Below are 26,985 nucleotides of genomic sequence, written 5' to 3' on the forward strand. Positions count from 1 at the left end.
GGACCGGGGATTGGATCAGTTAACAGTGTTACTCACCTAGTGTTGACTTTGATCTAAATGTGCAAAGAGTCTTTTTCTTTTTTAACTCAAATATTTGAACAAACTTTATAATGTATATGTATTCTTTCTGTAAACATTTTTTCAAGTCGTTCAATAGTTTAACAGTTTGGTTAATTTACTTCCTATTTAGAGCGGCACTTTTATGTTGCAAACTTAGTTTTTGTGTCCACTGTTTTTTTAAACGTTCACACTAGTAATTTCAAAGTTGTTAGCTTGTTTTTTATGGGCTAAGACAGTTAGCGTCATAACCAGGGGTGCACATAAGTGGTCCGCACGCGCGCATGCGTACTGGACGTAGACAAACGCGCTGGCCCTCAAAGGCGTCCATACGCTTTTGCGTACCGATGGGTGACCACTGTATTTGCGGCGGACACGAGAAAATAACTTCTCAAAATGTCGAAGAGGCAGGCCACACTGAGTAATTACTTCCGTGTTCCCCCACCCCCGTCAAAAGACAGACAGACGACAGAGAAGTCACCGGAGCTACCGAAAAAAAGAACTTTTGCTGAAAAGTGGCTACAGGAGGTACCATGGCTAGAAGCAAAGGATGCTCGCACGGAAATGCGGTACAAAATGTGCTGTGAGAATCCCAATGTCGCCGATAAGAGCAGCGCATTTTATGTAGGGTCAAAGAATTTCAGCCATCCAAACTTTGAAAAGCACGAAAAAAAACAGAGCATGTGGCAATTAAGCAAACTATCGATGTCAGACATGACCACACTCGCCCTATGGACAAGTTGTGGAATAAAGGTAATGAACAGCGACATGCACTGACAAACGTGTTTTTGCTCGCATTTTACAAAGCTAAACATGCACGTTCAATGAGGTCTTATGAGGAGGACATCCCACTTTTAAAAAGGCTTGGAGTTAATGTGGGAGCCGCATAATGCCCTATTTTGAATTGGTGCTTTTATGTTTATTTCTTTACATTTCACTTCAAAGTAATGCCAATTTTGTTGTGCCAGTTGATGTTTATCAAGCATTAATTGTTAATATAATTAATTAACGTTAATTGGCTCTAAGTAAAGCTTGTCATAAATTTATCGCATCAGGCCGGTCGGCTCTCAAGCTCAATGAGGACCAAGTCACATCTCCAGGTCCTCCTCTGAGAACCTGGGCGAAAAAATTATGTGCACCCCTGGTCATAACAAAATAATTAATGCGAGCAGTGAATGTAGTCGAAGAGAGATTGCGTGCAATTGTTCACTATAGTTGGTTTATAGTTAAAATAATTTGGTTTTAATGTTTAATAAGCTAAACACATTAAGAGGTCTGTGAATGTTGACTATATGTCTGTATGTTATTCACCAGATACCAAATGTGTGTATATGTATGCACACCTTCACATAAACCCAAAAAAGCATTTGAGTTCATCTCTTGTGCTCTCTAACTGAAGCCCCTGTAGTGGTCAACTTGTCTGAGCCAACTCAAGTAGAGACACAAGTAGAATCTTCCACACTTTATTATTTCTACAATATTTTACTAATGTTTGTGATGTCAAAAAAAAAATTCTCCAGCATATATTTATTGTTGCGCACTTTCAACTGGTTTGACTGTGACAATGAATGTAACATTCTTAGCAAATACTGTGTTTTGGTTGCTGGGTTGTGCTAAGACACTTCATGCGTTGTATTTTGTGGGTCAACCGTTGGATTTTTTGCGATTTTTAATTTTTTTTAGGGGTGGCGCCAAAGCGTCTTGTCGCCCAGGGCACTATGGAGGCTAGGAAAGCCTCTGTATATTTTAACTCTGCATTTTTTTCTTGTGCACTGAAGTTTTGGTTTTGAGGTTTGCCTGTGCAAAGAATTGTGAAAGACTTATGACGAAATAGCTTATCTTCAGCCACGACTTCTCCAAAAGCTCAACTGTCATACAAAATGGGACAATAGCTGGACAAAAAAAATTCCCAGCAACGGAAGCTCCGTAAGTGGTTGAGAAAGATGTAACACTTGTGTGGCAACTGGGAAAACAAGGTACCAGCAGCTGTGGCATGTTGGTAATTTTTGAAAATCGATCTCGTTCTAAAGGAACAATGCAATAATCCAAACCAAAAATAGCATTATCTGTTTAAACAGAATATGAAAAATTAATCTAAGTTATTACAAGTGAAACGGTAAAGAATCAGGTTACCTGGTTAGCACAGTATACATATTCACCCACTCCTGTGTGGACTTTCATTTCTCTGGCTTCCTCCCATATTCCACAAACATGTCATGGATGTTTACTGAAAACCTCGAATTAGCCATAAGTGTGAATATGAGTGTAAATGTTTGTTTTACCTTCACTGTCTTGTGATTGACTGGTAACCAGTCTTGTGTATACAAATAGTCCCCGGGTTACGAACAACTTCCGTTCCTAGGCTGGCGATGGAACCCAAATTTCTGCGTAAATTGGAATTAACCCTTTAAGTACCCTAAGATACACCCTGAACTTCAAAATAACTGTCCAAAAACATGCATTATACGACATATTAATAAGATAAAGTAAAAAGCAAGATACTGTGAGGTACATTGTGTTAAATATTGTTATATTCAATGACTATTAGGGCTTTAAAAAAAGATATATATATATATATATATATACAGTGCCTTGCAAAAGTATTCGGCCCCCTTGAATCTTGCAACCTTTCGCCGCATTTCAGGCTTCAAACATAAAGATATGAAATGTAATTTTTTTGTCAAGAATCAACAACAAGTGGGACACAATCGTGAAGTGGAACAACATGTATTGGATAATTTAAACTTTTTTAACAAATAAAAAACTGAAAAGTGGGGCGTGCAATATTATTCGGCCCCTTTACTTTCAGTGCAGCAAACTCACTCCAGAAGTTCAGTGAGGATCTCTGAATGATCCAATGTTGTCCTAAATGACCGATGATGATAAATAGAATCCACCTGTGTGTAATCAAGTCTCCGTATAAATGCACCTGCTCTGTGATAGTCTCAGGGTTCTGTTTAAAGTGCAGAGAGCATTATGAAAACCAAGGAACACACCAGGCAGGTCCGAGATACTGTTGTGGAGAAGTTTAAAGCCGGATTTGGATACAAAAAGATTTCCCAAGCTTTAAACATCTCAAGGAGCACTGTGCAAGCCATCATATTGAAATGGAAGGAGCATCAGACCACTGCAAATCTACCAAGACCCGGCCGTCCTTCCAAACTTTCTTCTCAAACAAGGAGAAACCTGATCAGAGATGCAGCCAAGAGGCCCATGATCACTCTGGATGAACTGCAGAGATCTACAGCTGAGGTGGGAGAGTCTGTCCATAGGACAACAATCAGTCGTACACTGCACAAATCTGGCCTTTATGGAAGAGTGGCAAGAAGAAAGCCATTTCTCAAAGATATCCATAAAAAGTCTCGTTTAAAGTTTGCCACAAGCCACCTGGGAGACACACCAAACCCGTGGAAGAAGGTGCTCTGGTCAGATGAAACCAAAATTTAACTTTTTGGCCACAATGCAAAACGATATGTTTGGCGTAAAAGCAACACAGCTCATCACCCTGAATACACCATCCCCACTGTCAAACATGGTGGTGGCAGCATCATGGTTTGGGCCTGCTTTTCTTCACCAGGGTCAGGGAAGATGGTTAAAATTGACGGGAAGATGGATGCAGCCAAATACAGGAACATTCTGGAAGAAAACCTGTTGGTATCTGCACAAGACCTGAGACTGGGACGGAGATTTATCTTCCAACAGGACAATGATCCAAAACATAAAGCCAACTCTACAATGGAATGGTTCAAAAATAAACATATCCAGGTGTTAGAATGGCCAAGTCAAAGTGCAGACCTGAATCCAATCGAGAATCTGTGGAAAGAGCTGAAGACTGCTGTTCACAAACACTCTCCATCCAACCTCACTGAGCTCGAGCTGTTTTGCAAGGAAGAATGGGCAAGAATGTCAGTCTCTCGATGTGCAAAACTGATAGAAATATACCCCAAGCGACTTGCAGCTGTAATTGGAGCAAAAGGTGGCGCTACAAAGTATTAACGCAAGGGGGCCGAATAATATTGCACGCCCCACTTTTCAGTTTTTTATTTGTTAAAAAAGTTTAAATTATCCAATAAATTTTGTTCCACTTCACGATTGTGTCCCACTTGTTGTTGATTCTTGACAAAAAATTAAAATTTTATATCTTTATGTTTGAAGCCTGAAATGTGGCGAAAGGTTGCAAGGTTCAAGGGGGCCGAATACTTTTGCAAGGCACTGTATATATATATATACTGGACTGTCTCAGGAAATTAGAATATTGTGTATTCTAATTTTATGAGACAGTCCTGTATGTATATATATATATATATATATATATATATATATACATATATATACTGTACATCCAGTTGACGATAGCACCAACATACAGGACTGTCTCATAAAATTAGAATACACAATATTCTAATTTCCTGAGACAGTCCAGTATATATATATATATATATATATACATTCACCGGCCACTTTATTAGGTACAACATGCTTGTAACGGGTTGGACCCAGTTTTGCCTTCAGAACTGCCTCAGTTTTTTGTGGCATAGATTCAACAAGGTGCTGGAAGAGTTCCTCAGAGAGTCTGGTCCATATTGACATGACGGCATCACACAGTTGGTGCAGATTTGTCGGCTGCACATCCATGATGGGAATCTCCTGTTCCACCACACCCCAAAGATGCTCTTTTGGATGGAGATCTGGTGACTGTGGAGGCCATTTGAGTACAGTGAACTCATTGTCATGTTCAAGAAACCAGTCTGAGATGATTCCAGCTTTACGACATGGCGCTTTATCCTGCTGAAAGTAGCCATCAAAAGTTGGGTACATTGTGGTCATAAAGGGATGGACATGGTCAGCAACAATACTCAGGTAGGCTGTGGCGTTCCAACGATGCACAGTTGGTACCAAGGGGCCCAAAGAGTGCCAAGAAAATATTCCACACACCATTACACCACCACCCTGAACCGTTGATACAAGGCAGGATGGATCCATGCTTTCATGTTGCTGACGCCAAATTCTGACCCTACCATCCGAATGTTGCAGCAGAAATCGAGACTCATCAGATCAGGCAACATTTTTCCAATCTTCTATTGTCCAATTTCGATGAGCTTGTGCAAATTGTAGCCTCAGTTTCCTGTTCTTAGCTGAAAGGAGTGGCACCCGGCGTGGTCTTCTGCTGCTGTAGCCCATCTGCCTCAAAGTTCGACGTACTGTGCATTCAGAGATGCTCTTCTGCCTACCTTGGTTGTAACGGGTGGTTATTTGAGTCACTGTTGACTTTCTATCAGCTCGAACCAGTCTGGCCATTCTCCTCTGACCTCTGGCATCAACAAGGCATTTCCGCCCACAGAACTGCCGCTCACTGGATATTTTTTCTTTTTCGGACCATTCTCTGTAAACCCTAGAGATGGTTGTGCGTGAAACCCGAGTAGATCAGCAGTTTCTGAAATACTCAGACCAGCCCTTCTGGCACCAACAACCATGCCACGTTCAAAGTCACTCAAATCACCTTTCTTCCCCATACTGATGCTCGGTTTCAACTGCAGGAGATTGTCTTAAACCATGTCTACATGCCTAAATGCACTGAACTGCCGCCATGTGATTGGCTGATTAGAAATGAAGTGTTAAAGAGCAGTTGGACAGGTGAACCTAATAAAGTGGCCGGTGAGTGTATATACATATATATATATATATATATACATATATATATATATATATATATATACATATATACATATATATATATATATATATATATATATATATACACATACACACACACACACACACACACACTGTATATATACTATTCGGGCTTTATTCGCGAGTGAGTCGCTTTGCTGAGAGAAAAGGACGCTGTGAAAAGAGTAGGGAGGCGAGAGATGGGGGATATCTTGGCCGCCAGCTCTCTTATCGCGAGCCCGCTGTCCGAACTAAAAAAAAAAAAATGGATGGGGACTTGCTATCGGAGTCCGCGCCGGGGTGAAACAGCAGCAGAAGCAGCAGCAGCAGCATGAGAACAAGGAAGTGGGAACTGATGCCGTCAGGAACTGCAGGACAGTGGCAACTCTGCTGGGGGAGGAGGGGATCTTTACATGCAAGAACTAGTTACTGTTTACGTTACTTAAAAGAAAAAAAACAACAAAAAAAAACAAAGGACAGGAGACAGAATGGCGGACGAGACTCGGGCATCGTAAAGTCGACATCACATAAGTCGGGTACGTTGTAACCCGGGGACTGCCTATAATCTATTTCTTCCCGGCTGTCAGCTGGAACAGGCTAACCATGAGTCATAACAAGAGAACCACTAAAAAATGGATGGATGAATTCATTACATGTCTATTGTTTTTGTAAATGTACTTCGTTTCACGTTTTCTTTTGCAACACACAATACTAAACATTACAGAATTTAACATGCATACTTAGTGGGATGGGATTTTTTTTTTAATCAGAATGAAACACCCACTTGATCACCCTCTTGTATTACTCCTGTGACCTCATGACTTTGGTGATGCATACTGTTTGAACCCTTCACAACAGTGATATGATAACCAATCTCTGCAACAGAGTTAGGTCAAAAGGTTTAAATGTTGCCATTTTAGTAACGTGTAAAAATTCAAATCATGCATAAAAAAGCTCTGTTTAGAGTAATAGTTCAGCTAAGGTTAATCATACTAAGTTCTCTGTATGAGTGCTTCCTCAAGGAATTGCATATAGAAACATAGAAAAAGCTATACAGTATAAGACGTGGCCTCTCATCGAAAATCAGTAACCTCTGAGCTTACAAATGGTCCCAAATGCCTCTTTTCCACAGAGCTGGAGCTCGTGCTCTTTCTGGGCTTGTACTTAGGTTAGCACTGGCTCTTCTGTACCCCTAAATCGATGATGAATATGTAGTAGACAATAAGAAAAGTGAATGCTTGTTTTTTCCAGCCCAATTCTCCAATTCTGGAATAACCCAAATGTTAATAAAAACTAAGATTTTGTATCGCGCAACTACGCTATATAAACACGTGAAAAGTGTACAGGTATTTGTAAAAATGTTGACAACTCAAGAGGTTAAGGTACTATAAAAAAGGAGACAATGCAACAATGGCCAAAAGGCCCACATGCCCTTTCGATACAAAGAAAACTGCCAACATCTATTGTGTGCTCACTAGCTTTCCTTCATGTCTGCTCTCTATATCTTCCGAACTATTTCATTTTGGCCTTGACAGACTGCCTCCCTTAACATAATAAGTCAACTATAATCCTTCCCCCAGCCCAAGGCTTTCCAGTAGACACAGGAAGGTAAACATGTCCACTGTGGTGAGAGGGAAAACCATACAAATGCTTTGCTCCAGGTAGCAGTTGTCCTCCACAGCTCTGCGGCCGCTGAACACATCCAAGCAATCACTACCGGTGTAACATTGCCCATCTCTAAACACATTTCTGCGTTAGTCCCAAGCCTATTGTCCTTTGGTATGGACATTTAAATTTTGATAGGGAAATGTATTTAAGCGTAGGTTAACTGGCATATCAGAAACTAAAGAACATATTAATTCATCATTTTGTTGAACATTCATTGGGATTATTTAATAGCTCTGGATTTTTTTCATGATAGTAATGGATAATTAAGTTTTGGATAACATTTAAAAACATATGTGTGAGTACTAACCTCTATCTGATGTACAATCACTAACAAATCAAATGAAATACTTCAAAACAGGCCATTGAAGTGCTATAAATGTAATTGTCCCAAAATATTGGCGCAGTGAAAAGAACATCAAATGTGTCAGTATTTAGGAAAATTCCACAGTTCTTTGTTTCAATGTTTGGAAAAAGACACATTACATTACATACATTTTAGTGTAGATTAACTTAACCTGCATGCAGAGCCCTGACCTCAACTTGAAAGAACATCTTTGGTATTCATAAGAGCAGAAATGAGAGCAAGGATTCTCACCTAACATCAGTTTGTAACCTCTCAAATTTTTTCTGAAAAAATAGTCGAACAATTCATACACACTTCCACATCTTGCAGAAAGCCTTCAAAGAAGAGTTCAATCTGTTGTAGCTACAAAGGAAAGGCCAATGTCATACTAAAACCTATGGATGAGGTGAGCTAATGCGCTCTGCTGCCAACCTTTGTAAACTGAGTGTTGTTAATATATTCTGTTCAGACAAAGCATTATATTCAATCGCTAGTTTGCTAATAATCAATCAGTGTAGACCGTGGCACCTATAGTTGTCAATCCCTTGAACAAGAACTAGCTTCTCTATTAAGACATCGCCTAGTATACCCGTCAAATTCCTTTTCAAAGCCATAAATAGGATACGCAAAGTTAGATTACTAAAATCGGTCCATTGATATAATTAATTTAACAAGTGTTGCGAGATTGACACATTAGAGGCACCAATAAGTACCATTGCAGCGTTTCCAACCGATGAGACCGCCAATTCATCCCATGAGCTAATTGACTATTGCAGCCTCCTTTATACTGATTATCAAACCATAGAACAAATTAAGAGTGGATTTATCTCGTGAGCTGATTGGCTGCGATGTGTAGGCAGCCTCGCCCAGCCTCTTCCCTTGTTCTAGCTATAGTCTCACGGGGGAATTTCAACAAGTTTCAGTGGTACTTTTCTCCATTTTTACGCACTTTGAGAGCACCCAAACCCTGCAACAAACCTTCACAAACTCCGAGGGAATTCTAACATTTTTACCCGAAAATGAAGCACTCTGTAACCGCCAAACACACCCAGGGTCTTCGAGAGGATATTCAGCATTACTTTTCACCATTTTTACCCGCTTTGACAGCACCCAAAGCTCGCTACAAACCTCCAGCACCTCACGAGGAGGTGCCTTCCAGACACCTCCTGGACCTCTGGAGTCATTATCAGTGGTACTTGTCACCATTTTACAACTTTGAGACCACCTAAAGCTACAAGCCTCCAAAATCTCTGGGGAAATTGTAACTTCTTTTTTTACCCACAAATAAACCATCATAACCCCATTACACACTCTATTCGCTCATGAGTGGACCTACACGACATCCAGGAGTTGTGCAAAGTTCCACCAAGCATCACGCAGGTACAGTAATTAAACCCTACTTCAGGGTTTTTCAATTGTGGCGGGGGGCTCTGGTAACAATTAAATGCGAAAAAGGAGGGATCACTGTTCTGATTTATACAGCTCTCTACATTGCGCAGGTGGATAGAGTGGATGCTTATTTTCATTACCAGTACTTTCCAGTACGCTGGTCAAAGCTTAAAAATCCAAGTGTATAAAAACTATGTATTGTACAGTATGCCTACCACAGCTGTCAAACACATGTGTTTCTATGTTACATATAATAGTCATTTAGAAAAAATTAGGATATTATATCTAGTAACTTTATACAAACTATGTGTCAATCCACCACACAGTATATATAATAGACAGAAAGCCTTCGTTATCCAATGATTTCCCTCGAAACCTGTTGAATGTACTGTAAAGCAAGTGGCAGCTTATTTGAAAAATGATAATAATGTCACCGAGTGAGTTGACTGCAAAGATGAGGTAAGAAACTTTCCTTAAAATATGCAGGTAGACAAAAATAATTTCAGGACCAGTTCTGAAATATGAGTTTGGATAATCAACCCATGCCTTGTGAATGTGAGGGACCGAGAGAGAACCGGCTCTTAGCGCAACTCAAGGTCTGAGATATTTAGGGACAAAGGGTGGTTTGAGACTTATTATTGCGGCTATTTGCCATATGTTTAGCAACATTTCCCGAAACAAATATAGGTCATGCTGATAGAAAACCACAGAGCTAAAGCCTCCAGCATCATGTAGGCAGCCAATGACAAGAAAAGTGACAGAGGTAGAGAACTGGAAAAGAAGCAGGGACAGACAGACAGACCTAAACAGAAAGAGAGACAGACAGAAAGAGAAAAAGAGAGAGAAAAGAAGCCTCCAGACACCACGGAGTTCAGAGCAGATCAGGAGTGACTGCTTGCTGATTAGTCAGCTCTCAGCCCCTTAAGACCGGGGTCCACTTTCATACACATAGCATTAAATTAATTTTAAACAGATACGACCTTTACCGGTTTCACCCATGCAAAGCATAAGAACACACATTCAGTATGTAGGAACAGCAAGTTGCACCACATCTTAACTACACCCCATCTCGTTCACTGCCTTTGATGGCAGTATTCGTCAAAAATCTAAACGTTTAATGGAAGGGCTGGCAATGAATGAGTTAATAAAAGTGAGGATGTGGAAAATGTATGGTATGTGATCATGAGGAATAATTTTATCTCAATATTAATTCAATTAATTACCTTCAGTAGATAGATTGGGATGTTGTTGAAGTCCACAGGCAATTTCAGAAGAAAGCGAGCTGAAAACTCCCCTGTCTGTAAAGAAAAAATCAGAACAGGAAACCATGAAATAGCAATGTCACACTTGTGCCTGGATTTTTCAGATGTGGCTCAAAAAGACCCTATGTTGGGGTCACACCATAAGACAATTATGTTGTTTAAAGTAAAAAGGAGCAGGAGTCTTAAAAAAAAGATTAGTTTTAAAAGCAAATCCTTCCAATTCATGTTATGTGTCTACAAAACGACACTTTAATGCTGTAATGTATTTGGCTCAGTCTGAAATAGCACTGTATCGAGGTTCCACAAAAATTGAAAAAAAGCATGACAGAAGTCTGAGCATAGAACAAGAGAACTGACATGTGGCTTAAAATATTACTCATTTCTAACTGTTACTGACAGCGACAAAGAGGAGTCAAATAATTATAGATCTAAAAGCACTACTAAGCCAAGATAGTTCTGCAGGACCAACATAACAATTAGTGCAGTGTGATATGGTGTAAATTTGATAACACAATTTATAGCACATTGATCGAAGAAGTACAATTCTTGTGATAATATGATTTGGAGGAGCCCAAAATGACTAGCTATGAACCTTGGCTGAGCCATCTCCGCCACTAGCTGGCTCGCTTGACATGAATGAGCTATGATTAATGGCTTGTGCATTGATGAACCACAACTACTTTAAATTGCAGGACACATTGATTTTCGACATTTTGAACGTAAGTAGCGGTAACGTGTTTCAATTCTGAGCCAATCAGTAGTCCGCTGTTGCTGATTGCCTGCAGACCGGATCTCCTAGCAATAAGACCACACATTTCACCGTCTGAGACTCCACGCTCCTTGGTTCCTCGCAGCCAAGAAAACTCGTCAGCCTTCATGGTGTTTCCTCAGCCAGCAAAGGCGGATCCTCGCGGTAAAATTCCAAAATGAAGCATTTTAGGAAGCAGCAAAAAAATAAAAGAATGAAAAGGAACTGTGTGGTAATCTATTTCACAAATGCACCAGACTTGGCGAGATCAGTTTAATTTCACTGTTCAGGCTGTCAAATTTTCTCTTATGTATTTTGCTGCTTTCCTTTGCATTTTTTTGCCCCATGGGTCCATCTTGAGAGGGTACAGGCTTTCGCTCCGTTACTATGATGGCATCAGACAGATTTATGTGCCACATATCAAGACATTAAAGCTTTAATGAGAAGATTACCTAAGTAATGGTGCTGGTCCCAGTGGTAGTCAGCTTCCTATTGAATTCGTTCCCTGGTATCAAACTTGGATTTTAAGATAGACAGTAGGGGTACACGCAGGGGTCGCGTTAACCGAATACTTTCCGTCGTTGCCCGATTTTTTTAAAACGGTGACGAAAAAAACTGAAGTCCATCCGTCATTTTGACAGGTTGCAATTCACACCCCAGACCACAGGGTGGCGAGTGAGCATATTAATTAGCTATTGTCTCTCTTGATGCATGACGTCGTTGGCCTTACTCGGAAAAATGTCAAGGCAACTGAGTGTCCGAAGATTCTTCAAAAACCCCCAAAACGATGATGGTGTTGATAAAAGAGGTGAAAAAAGAGGGACTGCACAAGCGGGCACGCAATTCAAGTCCATGCGCACCAGGAGGAAGGTGTGAAACTACGTTCAGGCCACAGCAGGTGAACTGTTAATTTCATTGTTCCATATGCTACATATGGTAGGCTACCTACCTACTGGGGCCACAGTCAGCTGTTTTTGTCACTGCGGAGAAAAAGTTACATATTCATCTGCTTGATGTGTGATGGCACGGTGTGGATTCTCTGTTAAGCTTGTTCGGACAGAATATTAATTTAAAATGAATGAAAACTAAATACTATTGAATATGTTGAAGCGGTATGCAATGTTAAGAGTCTCGTTAGCTCGAATTGCTTCGTCCAGCCGCTGTAGCGCGGCTCTTAAGTGTCTCTGTCACGTGACTGTGTCGTAGCCGCTAACGCGCTCGGCATAATGGACACACAAGTACGGAAGGTGAATTATGCCAAACAAAAGGTCACCACAATGTCATTATCATCATTTTAAAAATTTAAGTGACAGGTAAAAATAGATTATGACCGGATTTTTGTGACCCTGTCAGTCAAAATGACAGACAATGAAAAACTCTAGCGCAACCTCTGGGTACACGATATTCATTTTTTTCAAACCGATATCGATAACTTCCTGCTCCTGAAGGCGGATACCGATACGATAAACGAAAGTATTTATTAAGGGTGTAACGGTACATGTATTCGTATTGAACCGTTTCGGTACTTGGCGTTCGGTTCGGAACGGGGGTGTACCGAACGAGTTTCTGAAGTAATGTAACCCTTACTTTTCGAGGCTGTGAGTCGATTGGGTTACAGTTTCTTTGTGTAGATTATATTTACTCCGTCTTCCCTACTATAATGAGGACCAACACGGTAGGACAGTAAGAAACGTCTACGGTGCAACAACGTGGCCGCCGCGAGAACGCAGTGAAACGCGGCCGTTAAAGTTAATCAGCGAATGCACACCAGTCACAAGTGCGACCGCGTGTTGCGTCCCAGAAGTGGCTGAACGTGATGCACGCGAAAACAACGGCAGAGTTTATTATTTGACGCGAGACACGGCCCTCCTGCGTCAATACTACTAGCTAGCAGACCAGGCAGACCGGAAGTCACTCGTGTAAAAATACGGTGGATCCAGTCAATTTTCAAACTAATATGCAATCGTAACCCACTTTTTGAGTCCATCAGATCTCTTGAGTGGTAGATCGGGGCACATTTGACTTGTCTTTGTTGATTTACAGTTGTCTTCTCTGCTATAATAATAACCAACACGGCCCCATATTCAATACAAAACCCTCCTACTACAACAAAACGAGTAGGAAATAATATTCACATAGGAACTAAAGTAAAATATACAACATAAATGAATACTACAACACATTTGTAAAATACAAACACATAGTAAAATAAATAATAGCCCATTTAAATAAAATAAATTGAAATGAGCTAAATCACCTGTATTTAAATAATAAGAATAATATACAGATCCTACTTACAAAATTAAATGTATTAATTTCTGTGTGGCGCTTTAACTTGAGAAAATCCACCAATAAAGCTTTTGAAAACCGTTCATAAGAAAAAAAAATTCATTGAGGCATTTCATTTGTAAAATACATGTTAAAATCTTTGTTATTGGGATTGCTTTTCTCTTTAGCACAGGACTTCTTTTTTCTTCTTGCTTTCAGAAAGAAAGCTGACATATACGCGGGGTCTGAAAGGCAAATTGTTGTTGGATTATTATCTTTAAATACCTGCTACTTTTTGAGCAGAATTCTAGCTTTGTATAGGCTACTGTTCCTATTGTTGAAAGCACAAATGTGTGTAATAAACCACTAGCACATTTATATTTTGCATTTTGTTTTCTTACTGTACCGAAAAGGAACCGATCCGTGACCTCAAAACCGAGGTGCGTACCGAACCGAGATTTTTGTGTACTGTTACACCCCTAGTATTTATAGAATTTTAAAATGTATTCAGCATAGATTTGCCTTTAACCAAACCAGTTTTCATGATGACATGAACATTATTATACTGAACAGAACAAAGACACAGACAGAAGCCTTCAAATAAAGTCCCCATATTTATTTTTTCAAATAAATATAATTTGAGTCAATCACAATCAATCTGTCAATGTCATTGACGATGTGTTCTCCTGAACAATGAGCACTGAACTAAAAAAATAACATAAACCCAACACATATTGTGCTTTGTCAGCAGACAAAACATTTGGTGCAACAGGAAAGGAGACTTGTGGTCTTGGTCCATGAAACAACTTTCTTAACCTGGCAATTATAGAATAGCAAGCCTATCAATAACCAAAAGGCCTCTAATTAACTTGTAAACGTAACACTGTAAAATGCAAACATTTGCTAATTACCGTAATAAGGTTCATCACTCAGTGATGGAAAAATATGGCCTCGAGAACAATAACAAAACTTTGCATTAGCCAAGGCAAGGATTTAAGCAAAGAAATACTGACAGGTAAATGTCTTTATAAACAAAAAGTGCATTAAGACTCTTCACAGTATCAAAAAGTAAATAACCAAGGCACTGAAACAAATTATAAATTTAGTGAAAGTGCATTCCTCAATATCAAAAACATTGGAGAACAAAAAGGATTAATGGCTTGCCCTTTAATAACCCGTATAAGCAACAGTGAGTAAACCCATTTTCAATAAGGCATGAGGCTTTTTTGCAATTGCCATTTCACCAGCATCATCTTATTAGGACAAAGAGGCAGATAGACATTTACGTTTCGTTGACAGATGCAACCCTGGCTTTCTTAGCTTGCTTTGGAATTGGATGGGCAGCTTCATTCGCAGCTCGCGCGTCCTTCTACTCTTTTAAAATGCCATTGAAGCGATGGTGATGTTTTAAGTGGCTTATTAAGTTGGATGTAGTGTAGCTCGACACCTTTTTCCCTTCCTCATGGAACTTCGGTTTTACAATTGTTACAAATTGCAAGTGAAGCACTTTCCACTGACAACTTGATAAAATCCCACACTACTGATGCTATGCTTGTTGTTTACTAGCAAGTCGTCGCTTGAGGTTACATCAAAGAAAGGGAGCGATTGATTTGTGGCAAAAATCCCTCTTCCTAAACCACACACAGTCACTGATACATTTTACTGGCAAAACAGGGGTGGAAACAAACGCACACATCCCAGGCCACCGACACCATGCCAAAAATATTATATATTATCGGGTCTAATAATAATGTTATCAGATTTATTGGAATGACGTCAAAATTCCTATTATCGGACCAATAATTATAGGACCAATAATTATCGTGCACCTGTAATAGACAGTAGAGCAGGGCGGTAAACCGAAAATTTACCGTCACCGAAATTCTTCACGATGACCGACGTAATTTTGACCATGTCGGTAAATTCGGTAAATTAATAAAACAAGAAAATAGTCTTTTCATCCCACTTTGACTCTGTGTTGTTCGTCTATGTTCATTCCCCTTTAAGAAAACAGTCAATGTGCTTACATAGAGAGTCACGTGATCATCGGGAAGCCAATCAAACAGAAGCCCGGTAAGCTAACGCCAGCAGCTAACGCTACAAGCAAAACGTGATGGAGTGTGGCTTAAGGGAGGTTCGCCAAACTCTCACCCGACATTTAGTAGACTCTTGGTGGCATCCAGACGGACTTTCACCCGCTGTCCTCCCTTGTTCTCACGATTTCCGGAGATGTTGCTTTCAGTACTTTCTACTGGTAGCCAGGCCACAGGCTAACACTAGCGGCCGCTAGCGGCTAACGCTACAAATGAACGTGATGGAGTCGGATAGCGGCTCTAACCTTGTCGAAACGGCTGAACTAAATGAGTGGATTGGGCACGGACTGCATCCAGCAATTACTATGTCGCGTTATTTTGTATCTGTCTGTGTGTGATTTCTCTGATAGCTTTTGTTATGGTAAAGCATTCAGCTTAAAGCACAATCCAACGGTGAAACCTATAATATGACAGAGAAATGGCCCCAGCTATTTTTCTGTATGTGCTTAATTCCCTGTCATTAGTGCTATCATACAATCTTAAGTGTTTAATTTGCAGAAGATCAATATAGCTTTAATGTGTGTCTGTCTGTCTGTTTGGGGGTTCATGTATGCGTGCATTTATTAAAAAATGCACTTGGGGGGGGGGGGGGGGGGGACCTGAAACCATAAAGTAAACACTTGTATTGAATAATTATGTCACAGCAGCCATTAACAATAAATTTGTCTTTTTGAAGTGTCCTGTTCAAGCTGCAAGTCATTTGTGTTACAATGACACGTTTGCACAGGCATATTGATTCTGACAATGTACACTGTTTTTGACAATGTACATTGTTCAAGCCATACACGCCGTTATAAATGCTCATACTTGAAGTCTTATTGTTTACAATACATTTTTATAAACTTAATGTTTAGACTGCATGTACAATTGTTAAATATATCAAATTGAATGCTGGTAAATTAATCAACAAGAAACTGTTAATCTGTATTTCATGCATTGATTCAGATTTTCAAATTATATAACAGTCCGCTTGGGCGAATTTATCGTCATTTATCGTTATCGAGGTAAATCTGCTCAATTTATCGTTATACGTGTTTAAGGCCATATCGCCCACCCCTAATAGACAGTGATTTTAAATTGGAGCAACAAATACACGATATTTTCATTTGAAGTTGCTGGCAAAGGTGAAGTTTTTTCCAATGCAGTATCAGTCTAATGCTGCCTCTTAACACAAACATGTGAGAAGGAGCGCATAACTCCTGTTCTGGCCTCCTTCCACTTTCAGCTTTTAGTCCTTTTAAGATTTTGCTTTTTGTCTTCAGAACTCTAACAGGTCTTGCCTGTTATTATCTTGCTCCATCCTCATGCTCCTGCCAAATGACTCAGGTCAGCTGACCAGCTGCTCCTGAGGGTCCCGACTCCCAAGTCTAGGCAGAAACTTATAGGAGAGTTTTTCTTCTATTGCTAGTCCAAAACTATGGAACAACCTCTCAGTGCGTATCACTAAAGCACACTCTGTATCCAATTTTAAAATCTAAATTCCTTCTAGGGATGTCCTAATCGTATAATTTTGCACCAGAGTTCGAGTCACCTGATTTTGAGAATCTGAAATACCGAACCCAGACATTGTCTTTTTCTTTCAGTTCAACAGACATTCCAAACATGTTACACTACTGTACTGTTTACAGTACGTCCTCTTCTGCTTTTTCCCCGAGAGTATTGCGGAGTATAAAACGTATACATTTTTGTTTCTTTTGGAAATGCCATTGTATTTCTGAATTATTTTGTCACGTTTTAGCCCTTATATATATATATATATATATATATACACACAGTGGGGAGAACAAGTATTTCATACACTGCCGATTTTGGTGGTTTTCCCACTTGCAAGCCATGTAGAGATCTGTAATTTGTATCATTAGTTCTCTTGAACTGTGAGGGACGGAATCTAATACAAAAATCCAGAAAATCATATTGTATAATTTTTAAATAATGAATTTGTATTTAACTGCATGAAATAAGTATTTGATACATTACCAACTAGTAAATATTTCGGCTCTCAGTTCTTTTTTAAGAACCCCTCTTGTTCTCCACTCATTACCGGAAGTAACTGCACCTGTTAGAACGTGTTACCTGTAGAAAAGACACCTGTTCACATGCTCAAACAAACAAACTCCAACCTCTCCACAATGGCCAAGACCAAAGAGCTGTGTAAGGATATCAGGGATAAAATAATAGACCTGCACAAGGCTGGGATGGGCTACAGGAAAATAAGCAAGCAGCTTGGTGAGAAGGTAACAACTGTTGGAGCGATTATTAGCAAATGGTAAAAGTTCAAGTAGACGGTCAATCTGCCTCGTTCTGGGGCTCCATGCAAGATCTCACCTCGTGGGACATCACTGATCATGAAGAAGGTGAAGGATCAGCCCAGAACTACACGGCAGGACCTGGTCAATGACCTGAAGAGAGCTGGAACCACAGTCTCGAAGAAAACCATTGGAAACACATTACGCCGTCATGGATTAAAATCCTACAGCGCACACAAGGTCCCGCTGCTGAAGCCAGTGCATGTCCAGACACGTCTGAAGTTTGCCACTGACCATCTGGATTATCCAGAGGAGCAATGGGAGAAGGTCATGTGGTCGGATGAGATCAAAATTGAACTTTTTGGTCTAAACTCGGCTCGTCGTGTTTGTAGGAAAAAGAAGGATGAGTACAACCCCAAGAACACCATCCCAACCGTGAAACATGGAGGAGGAAACATCATTTTTTGGGGCTGCTTCTCTGCCAAGGGTACAGGACGACTGCACCGTATTGAGGGGAGGATGGATGGGGCTATGTATCGCCAGATCTTGGCTGACAACCTCCTTCCTTCAGTGAGAGCCCTGAAGATGGGCGTGGCTGGGTTTTCCAGCATGACAACGATCCAAAGCACACAGCCAAGGCAACTAAAGAGTGGCTCCGTAAGAAGAATCTTAAGGTCCTGGAGTGGCCTAGCCAGTCACCAGATCTGAACCCGATACAAAATCTATGGAGGGAGCTGAAAGTCCGTGTTGCCCGGCAGCAGCCCCGAAACCTGAAGGCTCTGGAGAAGATCTGCATGGAGGAGTGGGCCAAAATCCCTGCTGCAGTGTGTGCAAACCTTGTCAAGGACTGCAGGAAACGTTTGGTTTCTGTAATGGCAGACAAAGGTTTCTGTACCAAATATTAAGTTCGATTTTTGTGATGTATCAAATACTTATTTCATGCAATTAAATGCAAATTTATTATTTAAAAATCATACACCGTGATTTTCAGTTTTTTTGTATTAGATTCCGTCCCTCACAGTTGAAGAGAACTTATGATACAAATTACAGACCTCTACATGCTTTGCAAGTGGGAAAACCAGCAAATCGGCAGTGTATCAAATACTTGTTCTCCCCACTGTATATATAGGGTTAGGGTTTATATTTGTGTGTGTGTGTGTGTGTATATGTATATATATATATATATATATATATATATATATATATATTCTTTTTAGATTAAAAAACAGATCCTTTCACCCGATTGTCTGAAAAATGGTGCGCTCCGCCCGATTTCCGATCACGTGATCGAATCGGGGACATCCCTAATTCCTTTTGCTTTAATTGCTACTCGAGTTCTTTCTCATGTTGTGTTTTATTAATACAGTATATGTTGTGTCCTATATTATTTATTTTACCATTTATAGAAGAGTAACATTTATATTCAGCACTTTGCTGCAGCTGCGGTTGTTCTTAATAGGTGCTATATAAGTAAAATTGAGGATTACAGTAGTGTTTTGACTAGGACTATAATGAATGTTATTAGCATTGTGACTCCTGTAATCCAGTTGTAATAATTTAATTTGCTGTGAAATAGGATTTAAAAAAATGTTCAACCTAATGTCGTGGGCAAATGAATCTAAAGTTGCTGTTGCGCTTGCTGTTCTGTGTAAATTGTCCTTACCCAGCTGTTCTTGTGTCCAGCATATATCTCCATATTATGACCATAGTTAGGATCCTCTAGCAGACTATCATACTCAAAGAGAAGTCTGGAGCTTTCACGGAGACGCTGACATTGGTAGAGGTGGTACTGCTGGATGAGCTCCTTGACAAGCTGAAGCAAACTGTCTGGGTTTCCGGCATCCCACTGGACCAAATGCTGAGGAGGACACAACTTAAAATTAAAATCAGATCAGTTTTCAGAATCCCATCCCCCCAACCTTAATTTCTGACTCAATATACAATCATCCTCGGTATGCTCAAACTTTTGATGTCACTATACAGTATGTTCCTATTTGTCAAAAATGAAAAGAAAGAAAAAGTCTGGGCACCATGAGTATGTGAAGTAAAGATGCAGTACAACCACCAACTTGATATGCCACACCAGTGAAGTGGATGTATTTTCCACAAAAAGAACTCTTACTAATACATATTTAGGAAATTTGTAAAATAATCAGGTTGCACAGGTGTGCATAACCATTTATAACTGGAATGTGGCTGTATTCTTTTTTTTTTTTTTTTTTTTTTGTGTATGTGGCTGTGGCTGTATTCAAAATTAATCAGTCACACTTTATCTCATTTTAATAGAAGTCACCATTTTTAGTGGCCCAAAAATCAATCTTTTTTTTATTTGGACCATGACACATAATATGGAAAAATGTGTCATACTATGTTTTTAGACCAGACATGTCCAAAGTCCGGCCCGGGGGCCAAATACGGCCCATGATCAAATTTCATTCGGCCCCCAGCCTCTGTCATAAAACCAATAATGTCTGGCCTGCATACAGACTTAAATTGGTCAGAAGTACTGCTACCAGCATATGAAGTAGCTTACACCTTAAATGCTGCTCCTCCTTTACCCACTAAAAGGCAGCAGTACTCTATAAAACATTACCCCGTGTGACCCTTTACTTCCAATTTTCTAAAATGGCAACAATCAACAAAAAAAAAGAAAGTTGACTGCAACGGCCGACCCGTCAAGGATAGGTGGAAATTGGAGTATTTCTTCAGTAAAATACGCAACAACTTTGTCTGCCTCATTTACAAAGAGACAGTCGCTGTTTTTGAAGAGTTCAACGTGAGGCGATATTGCCAAACAAGACACGCTGACGTGTACAACAAGATTACAGGGAAGATGCGTAGCGAGAAATTGAAGCAACTTGAAGCTAGTTTAATTTTACAGCAGCAGTATTTCGCAAGAGCCCGAAAGTCGAAGGAGAACGCCACAAAGGGTAGTTGCGAGATTGTTGAAATTATTAATTAAAAATAATGATAAAGCAAATGTGACACACAGAATGGCATGTTAAAATTTGCTTAAATATATCGTTCTGCGTAAAGAACGTAAGCCAAGGTCGGCCCCCCAAATTTTTACCACACTAAAAATCTTGCCCCCTTTGCAAAAAGTTTGGACACCCCTGTTTTAGACGATTGTGTTCTGTTATGATTGACACAAACACAACACTGCTCATCACCCAAAGAAAATAATACCATGGTATGATATGCTACACTTGTGAGAAGGATTACCTAGGAACAGTTTTTTCCCCTAATTTATTTCTAAGATATACTTCCAAAATAAAAACACCATAAAAAACAGCATTGTTCTTTGCATTTTGGAAGTGTAAAAAAAAACAAAACATTATCATAATGATAGTACATGTTCACTACTGTCTTTGAACAAAAAAATAAATTGGAAAAAAAAACTTGCTTTTGCAAATGCATAACATATACTGTAAATGAAGAAATTTGGGATGCTGCACTGCCACAATACAAGTGCTGTAGTAGGTATGTGAGCACAAATGCTACATACAGAATTCTTAGTTCCAAGTACGCCTGTACACTCTAGCGAAGCTAATGCATCTTAAAAGATATTAGTTTAACATTCAACTTGCAACAATGATGATTTTTAGATACTGAACCTCCTCCACTCTTTCTAAAAACTGCCATTTAACACAGACCGATTGATGGCTTTGATGTGCAAACCCAAAAAGAAGTAGTAATAGACTAGTAATTAACAACAAATGTCCAACAATCATGATCTAACAGCAATGTCGAGTTCATTTGAACCTTGTGTCAACATACAAGACACAGGTTAAAATCAATAGGACCTTAATGAGAAAAAATAAAGACCTCTGGTCATTTCTGAAACAATAGCTTAATCCGGAAATAAATGAATATGAATAACACATAGGTGTTTGGTGACAATGATGACCTTGGTTAGATGGTCTCAACAACTGACTCCCTTTCTATTGGCCTGGCATCACATATTAGACCAATGGAGAAAGCGTTCATTGTTCTGAAGTGACTTAACTCCCTTGCAATGGCAAGGGCAGGCTAAACAGAGACAGTGACTTCATCGTCCTCATCCACCAGTGGTTACCAGCAATGCCGGGATTCCCGAAATGAGGAGGTGATGTAAACAAGGATGGGCATTGTCCAAAACAGGCGGTCAGTGCCCCGAGGCAGGAGCACGCTGAAACGGAGGAGAGACTAAGGAAGTGCTGTGTCAGGATTCTGACATACAATATCAGTGGATCTACACTGAGGAGGAGAGGCGGGATCAGAGGTGAAGGAGGAAGGGGGGAGAAACACTGAAGAGTTTAGGCAAGTAGGCCAAAGCCAATGAAAAGGCAGGCTTGATACTACAAAACTATTTATGTGGAAATGAACCAGAACTGAACAAAAAAAATGATTCAAGGTAAGAAGAGCTGCACAACAGCATTAAACTATTCATTCTACGAGGGTACTAGAAACTATCCGCTGACTATGGGCAGGAGACGGTGCACCTGGAAACTTAAGTATCCGCAGAAAACCCAGGATTTCAACCCTTCATCTCAGAATGGGCGACGAACTAACAAGTCAAAACTAAACTAAAAGTGTGTAATTTGAGTTAGGTTTGCATGTGTTAAGGAACACAGCATATCGCATTAAGAACAAATGCAAATCTAAATTTGGTATTTTCACACTAAATAGACCCAAGTTGACAGAATTATGTCTTTCTGTGCCATCCCCCTTTACCATCCTGATCCAGTATTTATCTCAGGCCAATAAGAGAGGGACTGGCATCTGAAAACCCAAGATAATTATATAGGCCAACAGAAATTGTTTGTTTTTATGTCTTGAATGTGATTTTTATAGATGCTGGCAACCTGATCCAATAAATCGCTGTTGACTTGAAAGTGTGAGGCATTAAACAACTCCCAAGTATTAAATTAATCTCAGTTAGTCTCTAATTCAAGAGTGGGCTCACACCCTGTTTCGCCCCCAGAGATTGCCAAGTCTAAGATCATCCTAAATTGCTCTTGTCATGTGTTTAAGACACTTGGCATTCTCAAGCCAGTGTTTTTTTCAGTGTGATCTATGCAGTTTTTGTCCAACACAGTTCTTGTTGTTGACAGAAATTAACTAGTTTACCACTTCAATTATTGAACCTGTACGTTCAGGGATGATTGTCCTATATTTGTGTTTTACTTCTAGCTTTTCAATTTGCAAAAAAATACTTCATCTGCATAAAGTATTCACAGACATGTTAGTGAGTTATGCCAATAACAAACTCCATTAAAACCTGGAACACATTATTCACTTAGGCAGGAAGGAAGTGGTAACTCCAGTTGGCACACTATAGTGTGAGCCAACTTTAAAGGCCATTTGAGGTCCATTGTTAGAACAGAACCCAAGGACGACCTGTACCATCAGCTAGGAAGCACTCACCAATATTTGGCAAGCAAGATAAGCAGAGGGTAGCGTGTTTCCCTTCTCTCCATGAAAGAATTCTTGGATTGGCCTCACATTTTACACATTACATTGCTCTGTTAGGAGCTGTAACCTACAAAAATTGTATCACACAACAAAAACACAACAGTGTCAGAAGTTCTCTTAATCGAAGAGCAATTTGGATTCGTCAAGAAAGTCATCTAACATAGAAAAGCAGGTCACCTTTCATTGCCTTTAGTTCAATCGTATTTTAACCACGCCTTATTTTGGCAGCCACAATTAAAATAAATTGCTCATCGGCTAATATCAAATACGGGCTTTACTACACATATTATCAGGAAACTTCCACAACGTCAGCCAACCACAACAGTGCGAGCACATGGTTTAGGCTTCATTAGGTGCCTAAATAACAAGCGGATGTATTGGTGAGAGAATAAAAATAACCTGTACCGCAAAAATTGGAGATGAGATCTGTGTGAGGAGTTAATGCCTCGAAATGGCTCAGCATCCATAGTCTGGATGTTTCAGATTTTTAGCAACTAATGTAAAATAAGACACTTTCCTCCTATCGTTGATCCTAGAGTGAGAATAATTATTTTTTAAGTTCCAAGGGAAAATTATTTGAACAGTTTATTTAAAAGTACAACAATAAAAATACAGATGTTGTCCCTAGCCTGATGAATAATTATGATAACAATATGGATTTTTTAAAAAATCATAGCGATCATTCAGATCACCGGTAAATTACAATGACGGTGTTCATTTTAAGGAAGTAAGATTTTTATCGTTTCGTCTTTGATATACTAGTAGTGTCACAGACAAATTATTCAGACGACGACCACTAATTTATTTAATGGTCAGCCACCTTCATCTCATATGGCATTATATGTGTAGATTTCTATATATCCATACCTATAAAGCATGAAAAATGAACCTGCTTGAAAAGTACTGGAAACGGTTTTAAAGTGATCCTCTAACTTAAATATATGTAGGCTCTAATAAACCACAATTGTTCTCTTGTACCACAATATGTTGTTAGAAACACATAAAATGTTAAATCAATGGCAATATTTTATAATATTTAGTCCATATTTTGTCCGCTAGTTGGCGCCATGGTTTTCGGGCTCACAGTGACGACCTATTGGGATCTTTCCAAATGTGTAGCGTGTTCAACAATTGCTTATTGCTGCCTAAACTCGCGAAGTAAAATGCCACGATGTGCTGCTTTTGGATGCAATTTCCAGTCAAATGGAAACAAGGGGAGTGAAGTGAGTGGTCAAGGTGGAATTATTATTTTTAGTGAATAAATGTGCATAAGTGGAAGCTTCTCCCCCTTTTTGGTCCCTGTATGCACGTATCCTTCCCACCACGCGTTACAACTGGCGCCCGAACATTTTTCCTGGATCCTCAGTCAAGTAAGGGATCCGTCTATTTTCTGGATCCGACGGTCCCACCGCGTCTGCAATATTGGTTTCGTATCTGTCAATTTTTTTGATTCGTCGGTCCCACAGCGGCTTTTCGGATCAGTCTATTTTGTGGAATCGACGGCCTGATCGCGGCTGCGACATTGCCATGGGACCAGTCTAATTCCTGGATCTTCGAGTGAGTAAAAAATGCGGATTTGGATTATTATTGCTATCTTTTATGTTGACTATTCTTCGTGGGAGTTTTCCCCAAATCATACTAAATAATTAAAGCACTATGGCACGCTACAGTGACGACAGTGACTCTGACGTGGACGTTACAACTATGTTGGAGTTCGTCAGGGAACGCGTGTTTGCGTACTGCTGAGCTCCCGAGTGAAGAGTGGTCAAGGTGGAAATATTATTTTTTGTGAATAAATGTGCATAAGTGGAAGCTTCTCCCCTTTTTGGTACTTTCATACATGTATCATAGCTACCACGCGTTACAATGTACAAGACATGGATTACACAAGGTGTGCTCTTTGGCCTGTACTGTATGTAAAGAACACGACAGCTCTGGATGCTAACAATCTACATAATTATATTGGGATAAGTTTGAAAACGCAATATGCTTACCTTGAATATCTGCTAATAAAACCGGAGTTCCAAACAGCATACACTCTCGCATCACCAGTTTTGCCCAACTTTTGTCTTATCAGGTATTTGCTGCACGCATTTTCCCCTGAAGCTCATCTTGTGAATGACCGACAGTGCTGTCCTGCTCTTAACTTTTCAGATCTGGTTGAAATAGGAAGAGTAGAACTGACAACATGTTGGGAAAGCTAACGAGTGACACGCTGGAATTTCGGCAACGGGACCGGTGACGTCACGCACTGCGACGTAACAAGAATGGCGACCTATCACTTAAAATAATTTTACAAACTTTATTAAAACAAAAACATTAAGAGGGGTTTTAATATCAAATTATTATAACTCATACTAACATTTATCTTTTAACAATTACTTGTCTTAAAAATAGAGGATCGCTTTAAATACACTCTCAAGTCTGTATTGTGTTTTGTGTTTCTGAGACATTATTTAGAACACATAAAACATGCATTTCATCCTTTAAAATCTGGACTTATGCATTGGCTAAAAAAATGTTATTCCATGCAGCAATCCAATATGAAATTTGAACTAATTCAATACAGCCATAACTAAGAGGCTATACAGTACTGTATGGAGCGTCATTAATCCAGATTAAAAATGAACAAATTCAGTGTTATCGACCCTCGTGAAGATAAGGTAAAATAAGGTTTATGATTTTGATTAGTCTCAGGCTCAGCTGATTTAGTCAAAAAAAGCAAATCCTTTCAATAATTTTTCAAGACCAGAAAACAACAACCACAAACTGTTCAATAAAACCATGCTAGCGAGACAGAGCTTGCCTCTAAATCTCAAAGGACTGCAGGACCGATAAGTGGAAACATGTTGATGCGCATTCTAGAGAGGCCATTGGGGCAAACCCCAAGTCTTGGCTATATGCACACTAGCTGGAAAAAAAAGCTGCTGGGAAACTCCCAAAATATTTAGTGCCAACACACATAACCAAGTCTAGACTTGACAAATGACGCTTCATAAAACAGGGACAGAGAGGTAGCAGCATTGTACAAGTAAGGAAAAATAAATATTGAGAATAAGGTAAGTGGAGCTGCTGTTTTTAAACACAATCTTAGACATACTCATAAATATGACACAGCCCACATGAAAGTTCGCTTTTCAACCAAAATGTGAGCACATAGATTATCCAGCTTGATCAGTATTAAATGTACGCATGGTTTTCATTGGCATATTTGTGGTGTAATTGGATTACACAGAGGACCAGAAGGGAGCAAATACAGTATTTTACCCAACTAAACATTATGAACATGATACGATAGTCCGTCATCATATGCAATCCAGAGAGGTCATCAAACTAATCATAATCAGTCAAACTTCAGATAGAGTGTTTGACTTTGTTTCTTAACAGCAACAAAAAAAAATAAAAATCCTGGATTAATATACATTAAAAAATCTATGAGTGTCAGCAACTGAATTAATAAAACTAATATGATGCAAGAGTCTTCTAGTTGAGGGATTTAACTGGTATTGCAGTACACCCCCCCCCTCCTTTCCTGTCTCTGTCTTTGTCATTTCCTCTTCTCTGTTCACCTCTCTGTTCCCAAAATCCTCGTCACACTCCTCCACCCATGTAATGCTGAATAGGGACTTTTGGTTGAACGGCAATCAGTTGAAGACTGATAGCAAAACAAAAAAAGTATCAAGTCTTGCGCTTTTTAAGACAATATCATCTTGATTATGCTGGATTATCTACTGTATCATTCGTATTAAGGTAAAGCACTAAACCGTTCGAATAAACAAAGTTG

The 26,985-nt window shown here is 39.5% G+C and overlaps 1 protein-coding gene across 1 annotated transcript in view; it reads right to left on the bottom strand.

Moving 5' to 3' along the window:
- Positions 1-26,985, bottom strand: part of babam2 (BRISC and BRCA1 A complex member 2) — a 113,020-nt gene that overhangs the window by 70,950 nt on the left and 15,085 nt on the right. Inside the window, exons 5-6 of the mRNA XM_057859411.1 lie at positions 19,411-19,605; positions 10,354-10,428 (exon numbers count right to left, since the gene is read on the bottom strand). Of these exons, the coding sequence (XP_057715394.1) occupies positions 10,354-10,428; positions 19,411-19,605 (270 nt within the window). The remainder of the gene's footprint in view (positions 1-10,353; positions 10,429-19,410; positions 19,606-26,985) is intronic.

This window comes from Corythoichthys intestinalis, chromosome 15 (assembly GCF_030265065.1).
Source record: "Corythoichthys intestinalis isolate RoL2023-P3 chromosome 15, ASM3026506v1, whole genome shotgun sequence".
Taxonomy (NCBI): Eukaryota; Metazoa; Chordata; class Actinopteri; order Syngnathiformes; family Syngnathidae; genus Corythoichthys; species Corythoichthys intestinalis.